The following is a 6,879-nucleotide window of genomic DNA, read 5'->3' on the forward strand; positions in this document are numbered from 1 at the left end:
TAGGTTTGTATAGTAACTTCTCCAGTAAAACATTGCAGCGAGAGCGTAAAAGCAAAATAGAGCGTAAAATTGAGAAGAACAGAAAACTAGCAGAAAAAGTTAATGAACACAAAACTAGCAAAAACTTGCAAGTGAACAGCTGTTGCACTGTTTTGATATTCTGCTGTAAACATTTTACTCTTTATAAATCATTTTTAAACGCTTTGCTTTACACACACGCACTTATACAGTCCAGTACATCATTAATATTTTGATTTCTACTCATTTTACTTTTGTTTGTGCTGAACCAATTCAACAAATGGCGGCTTTTTACACTTATTCTTCTTCTTCTTCTGCTAGCTAATTTCTGCTAGTAGAAATTTCACTAGCAAGAATTTGCAGCTCTCCCGTGTTGTTACGCTCTCGATTCAGTGCTCTCTTGCAAATTTTTAGGGTTATCATACGCTTTTCCAGTAAAAATTTGCAGGTTCCAGTACAAATTAGTACTGACTATTGGTTACTATACAAACCTATTATAGTTTTGACACTCCCTTATTTCCCTTACAAAAGCTTTGCACACACACTCGAACCCACACACAGTGCCTTGCTAAGGGAGCCGATTTTGTCAAGAGGGAGCGAGAAAACTGTTTTCTGAGCAAACCTTTTATTATTGAATTATGGGTTTTTATCAATTAATACGGAAAGCAGTCACTTTGACTGTAACCACAGCTTCACAGGACAACAAATTTATTAAAAGCCGTACAATACAAACTGCCAAAATGTGGCAGAATGGGATTGAGAAGAACCCAAGTTCAGGTCCAAATAGTGTACAACCTAAAAAAATAAAAAAAAATATTACGAAATAAAATATGAGTTATAACGCAAAACCACATTTCTTAACAATCTGTTGTATGGGAGCTATATGTTATAGTCAACCGATTTCGATGATTTTCAGAAAAAGTACATATCTATGTACGCATTAAGTATACACAAATGACACAAATGGAAGTGTACACCTGGTTCTAATGTAATATTTTATCCTTCTTCTGTATTATCAGGCAACGTGTAAATTATTGTTGCACTAATATACTTATTAGGGGTGTTTCAGAAGTGCATAATTGCTAGAATAGAAGGCAGCAACGCAGAACTTAGGGAACAACTTCAATATTTGTGAGTTTTGGGAAAAAGTAAGAATCACCAAAATGTTTTAAATGAACCACTGTTTTCAAACATATACAACATCGCTCAAGGATTGTTGTCGATTGTACATTCTAAATTTTTGCTACAATTTTAATAATAATATAATTATCAACACTGCTCACAAGGTGTAGTAAGTGCCGTATTGTCGTATGTCGTAAAGTTTTCAACGGTGTGAAATTTCATAATACGACTTTTATGGTATCTTGTGAATCCCTTAAATCAATTTAATTTTAAATTTCTTTAAAAAATTTTGTCGGTTCATCAGATTTAGCCAGTGAAAAGTTGACGTGGAAATCTGCTGCGAGAATTACAGGTCGATCATAACAGTCTACTTATCTTTATTTTCATCTTTATCATTCATCTTCATCGTCATCTTCATGTACATGAAATCATCTTCATCTTAATCTTTTTCATCTTCGCCTTAATCTTCAGCTTCATCTTCATCTTCGTCTCCATCTTCATCTTCATCTTCATCTTTATTCAAAACCATTTCTTTTGATACCCATATTGGGATACTTTATTTATTTTAATAAATAATTTGAATTTGATTTTCGTATATATGGCAACCCTATAAAAAACTAAAATCATATTACACATCTACTGGTCAAGCCCTGTCATTTGACACCTCATCTTTTAAAATCGAACGAACGATACAGATTTTATGACTCGGTGTTAATTATTTAACGCAACCCTCGCGGCAGAGAAATTTTGAATGCGATTTTCTAACATGTGGCAACGCCTTTCATGGAACTTAAGCTATGTTGCACACCCGAAGGACGAGGCCTTTGATGTGACACCTCATTTTTGAAAATCGACAGAACGATGCAGATTTTATGACTTGCTGGTCTATTCTGCACGTTACTGAAGATTTTGTAGCCGGAAAATTGTATTACCAAAAAATGTTACCAGTTCTTGTCACCGCGATTCTAGGTACGTTGGTAATGCAGTTAAAATATTCAGCAATTCAGCTATGAAGAATTGTGCAAATCCTGGCATTGCATATTTCACGGGGCAATAATTTGTTACCAGCTTATGAGAGGGTAACAAAATTTACCGGTTACAAGAGTACACAGAATGCGAAAAGGGTTTAAAAATTGACAGGAACTTTATTTACCGGTTACAAACTCTTTATTACCAGCGCAGAATAGACCTGTTGGAGTTAAATATTCATCTCCGAACTCGTGTAAGAAGTTTCACTTCAAAAACTCCAAATTTTGATGAAAATTTGTTAAATTTTCTTAAATTTTTATAAACTAAAACTTGAACAATATTTTTACAGAAAATAACCAAAAAATATAACTTGAAAAACGTTGTGAATATTCAAAAAAATCTGTATCTTTTTATACAAATGCGCAGCTTTAAGCAAACGAAAAAGCATATTCAAGTATGCAAACATTGTTTGAACGTATGCACATAAATCAGAAATTCAAATATGAACCACATACGACTCTTACAACAGTGATTAATAATTAAGAAGTTTAACCGATTTTTTTTTTTACCTTAATCACAGAAACACCTGCTAATGAACGTGAGCAACTTTTGATACAAAAGTTAAGACAATGCTGTACGCTCTTCGATTTTTCCGAGCCATTAAGCGACCTAAAATGGAAGGAAGTGAAACGAGCGGCGCTGCACGAAATGGTGGAGTATCTGTCCAATCAGAATGGGGTTATCACGGAGGCAATATATCCGGAGGCAATAAATATGGTGAATATAGTATATCTTATTAAATCGCATTTCGCTTTTCATTTTATTTAATTTAAACAAAATTACTACTAAAAATTCATTTTTAGTTTGCAGTAAACTTATTTCGCACATTACCGCCATCGTCAAATCCTAACGGTGCTGAATTTGATCCGGAAGAAGATGAGCCGACGTTAGAATCATCTTGGCCTCATCTGCAATTTGTTTATGAACTGTTTTTGCGTTTTCTTGAATCGCCAGATTTTCAGCCGAACATCGCCAAACGTTATATTGATCATCAATTTGTGTTGCAACTGCTGGAACTTTTTGATTCGGAGGATCCACGCGAACGTGACTTCCTAAAGACTGTACTGCATCGGATCTATGGGAAGTTCTTGGGTTTGAGAGCATTTATACGCAAGCAAATCAATAACGTATTCTATCGGTATGAACCAATCTACATAAATACATACATACATATGTGCATATGTCCATGTGTGTGTGCCATGCTTATTGCAAATTTTCTCTTGCAGTTTTATTTATGAAACCGAACATCACAATGGCATTGCTGAACTCTTGGAAATCCTCGGTAGTATTATCAATGGTTTTGCATTGCCATTAAAAGAGGAGCACAAACAATTTCTGCTGAAAGTACTCTTACCGTTGCACAAAGCGAAAAGTCTGTCTGTTTATCATCCGCAGCTAACATACTGTGTAGTGCAGTTCCTGGAGAAAGATCCAAGCCTATCAGAGCCAGTCATAAGGTTAGACAAGAAGACACTTTTTGAAGTGAAACTTTAGAGTGGTGGTAATGAATTAGAAAATCGTCACGAAAATGTAACACTTTGTTTGCAACGGGAGTGCATCTCTCTTCCTTCTTATTTCTCTCTCTCTCTCTCTTGCCACCTATATTAATATTGAATTATCGAAGCGTGGTAGCGTACCACTTTGTGTTAAGTTTAAAAGTAAGATTACGATTAAGGCCAAGGTAAAAATTAAAATCAATAGTTCATTTCCACCAAGCCTTAACTGCAGTTGCCTATTGCAAAAAGGAGATTACAACCTGAAAGGGGTAATTGCTCATGTTATGTACAAGCAAACAAAAGTAAAAAGGAAGAAAGTAAAAAATAAACCCTGCCGATTATGTACCCCATGCGAAAATTCGTGCAACTTACCTGTTAAGCTTTTGGTGGAAATAGGCTATAAGATTGAGATTGAGAAGGAAACGAACAAAAAATAAATCGACAGAAGTTTCACTTTTATTTCCGCAGTGTGGTCAGGTGCAGTAATTTTTACGCCTATTAAACAAATAATTTTTTCACTTTAAAGGAGTCTTTTGAAGTTCTGGCCCAAAACACATAGTCCCAAAGAAGTGATGTTTTTAAATGAACTGGAGGAGCTACTCGATGTCATCGAACCAGCTGAATTTCAAAAAGTTATGGAACCGCTGTTTCGGCAAATTGCCAAATGTGTGTCGTCACCACATTTTCAAGTCGCCGAACGTGCGCTTTACTACTGGAATAACGAGTATATAATGTCGCTGATCGCTGATAATTCACAAGTCATATTGCCGATAATGTTTCCGGCATTAAATAGAAATTCAAAAACGCATTGGAACAAAACGATACATGGACTTATTTATAATGCACTTAAGCTGTTCATGGAGATGAATCAACGTCTTTTCGACGAGTGTAGTCGAAATTACCGTCAGGAAAAGCAGCTGTAAGTATAGCTTTTTATTTATCGACACTTCGTGACTGAAATTAGTAGCATTGACACATGTGATGACTTTTTAGGGAACGCGAAAAGATGTCGCAACGCGAAGAGCTTTGGATGCAGGTTGAGTCTTTGGCCAAAAGTAATCCTGAGTGGCCAAAAATGTGTGGTCAAATGGACAATTTAAGTATTTCAAGTAGTCAAAACGAGTTTGAAGAAAATGAGAATTGTGATCTGACTTACGACAAATTTGAACAAGAAAACAGACAACAACAGATGCAACCCCAACAACAAGCAGCACAGGAAACTAGAGAGGTGAGCTAAACAGAAAGCATTACGCCATTTTTGTAGGAAATATTTCATAACCAACGAATCAGTGGTGCAAAGTTTGTAGTTGTAACAAATGTTCCTCACCTTCATTGACAAACTATGTATATAATCATGAGTATATGTTATACTTTAAGAAGTGTCATTATTATAACATTTTTATTCAGTGATTTCTTTTTTACCTAGAAATAAAATATACAATGTCGGTCATTTAGTTCAATGGTGGCATAATACAAAATACATATTACAAAATCGAGTTAAGTATGCAGAAATGACCGCTACCTGTTCTTCTATGTTTGCAATAGGAACAGCGAGAATATAATTGTTCGAACAAAATTATTCAAATTCCAGGTAAACATTTCGGTGCCCAGAAATACTACATATCGAGCCCTAACCGCCAAAATAACGAAAGCGACATTTTTTTTCAAAATTTTCTTTTTGATACAGAAATGCATTTTGATGCTCTAGGAATATTTCTACATCAAAAAGAAAATTTTAAAAATAATATCGCTTACGTTATTTTGGCGGTCAGGGCTCGATATGTAAATTCAAAACTTTAAAGCTATTTTTCTCGAGCTTTTGGTTTTTTGAGTTATGACAGTATTGAAGTAAATGAGTGATATGTGTGTCTATGGATGTGTGCTTTTGGAATCTATACATCATCTCCCCAGTGTATTCCCTTCCCAGTAACATTATTCATAACCAAAGCATCATTTCCTTCGTTAACTTGTTCTTTTTCATCATAGTGTCGGTTTCATATTTAATAAGTGCACCAAGCAAGTCTGGAAATTTTGTTACCTCTATTTTATCGGTGAAGTATTTAGTATTCTCTACGATATCCTTTATCCNACAAAATTATTCAAATTCCAGGTAAACATTTCGGTGCCCAGAAATACTACATATCGAGCCCTAACCGCCAAAATAACGTAAGCGACATTTTTTTCAAAATTTTCTTTTTGATACAGAAATGCATTTAGATGCTCTAGGAATATTTCTACATCAAAAAGAAAATTTTAAAAAATATCGCTTACGTTATTTTGGCGCTTAGGGCTCAATATGTAAATTCAAAACTTTAAAGCTATTTTTCTCGAGCTTTTGGTTTTTTGAGTTATGACAGTATTGAATTAAATGAGTGATATGTGTGTCTATATATGTGTGCTTTTGGAATCTATACATCATCTCCCCAGTGTATTCCCTTCCCAGTAACATTATTCATAACCAAAGCATCATTTCCTTCGTTAACTTGTTCTTTTTCATCATAGTGTCGGTTTCATATTTAATAAGTGCACCAAGCAAGTCTGGAAATTTTGTTACCTCTATTTTATCGGTGAAGTATTTAGTATTCTCTACGATATCCTTTATCCGTTCTCTTTGAAGGGTCTTACGCATATTTACAAAATGCTTGCATTATCTTTAATCAAATAAACCGCTTTTAAAATTATTAACACTTTGGCTCAATACCAATCAAATTATGTTGGTAAAAAAAAGAAGCAACATACATATTTTATTTCAGTTGTAAATAACATAATAATGTGAACATTAAAAACATTACAAATAGCTACCTACATACATGTGTTTAATATCACATAGATGAATACACTGAAAACGTACTGATACTTATAGAAAAATAAACCTGTTAACATCGTACAATAGCATATCGATGGCTGAGTGGAAGATCGACCTATGTCGGCTACCAGTTCGAAAACGCTCTATCTCAAAAATCTTTTCAAGAACGCCTTATTTCAGAATTTTATTGAAAAACACCTTATCTCAAAATTCGGTTCAAAAACGCCCTATCGCACTTCAAAATGTATTGAAAATATGCTGATATAGGGCGTTTTTGAATCGGCAGCTGAGATAGGGCGTTTTTGAGACGAATTCTGAAATAGGACGTTCTTGAAAAGTTTTTTGAGATAGAATGTTTTCGAACTGGCTGCCGAGATAGGTCGATCTTCCACTCAGCCATCGATATAG

At 34.6% G+C, this 6,879-nt stretch overlaps 1 protein-coding gene across 1 annotated transcript in view; it reads left to right on the forward strand.

The window, feature by feature from the left end:
- Window positions 1-4,979, forward strand: part of LOC108373942 (serine/threonine-protein phosphatase 2A 56 kDa regulatory subunit delta isoform-like) — a gene marked incomplete at its 5' end in the record, with an annotated part of 23,189 nt that extends 18,210 nt beyond the window's left edge. The window contains 5 exons of the mRNA XM_017629888.1: window positions 2,690-2,886; window positions 2,973-3,307; window positions 3,396-3,626; window positions 4,192-4,584; window positions 4,659-4,979. Coding sequence (XP_017485377.1) covers window positions 2,690-2,886; window positions 2,973-3,307; window positions 3,396-3,626; window positions 4,192-4,584; window positions 4,659-4,902 — 1,400 coding nt within the window. The remainder of the gene's footprint in view (window positions 1-2,689; window positions 2,887-2,972; window positions 3,308-3,395; window positions 3,627-4,191; window positions 4,585-4,658) is intronic.
- Between the last annotated feature and the right edge of the window lie 1,900 nt (window positions 4,980-6,879).

Source organism: Rhagoletis zephyria, unplaced genomic scaffold, assembly GCF_001687245.7.
Source record: "Rhagoletis zephyria isolate East Lansing unplaced genomic scaffold, Rhagoletis_zephyria_1.1 Rzeph_scaffold_07169, whole genome shotgun sequence".
In the NCBI taxonomy this organism is placed as follows: domain Eukaryota; kingdom Metazoa; phylum Arthropoda; class Insecta; order Diptera; family Tephritidae; genus Rhagoletis; species Rhagoletis zephyria.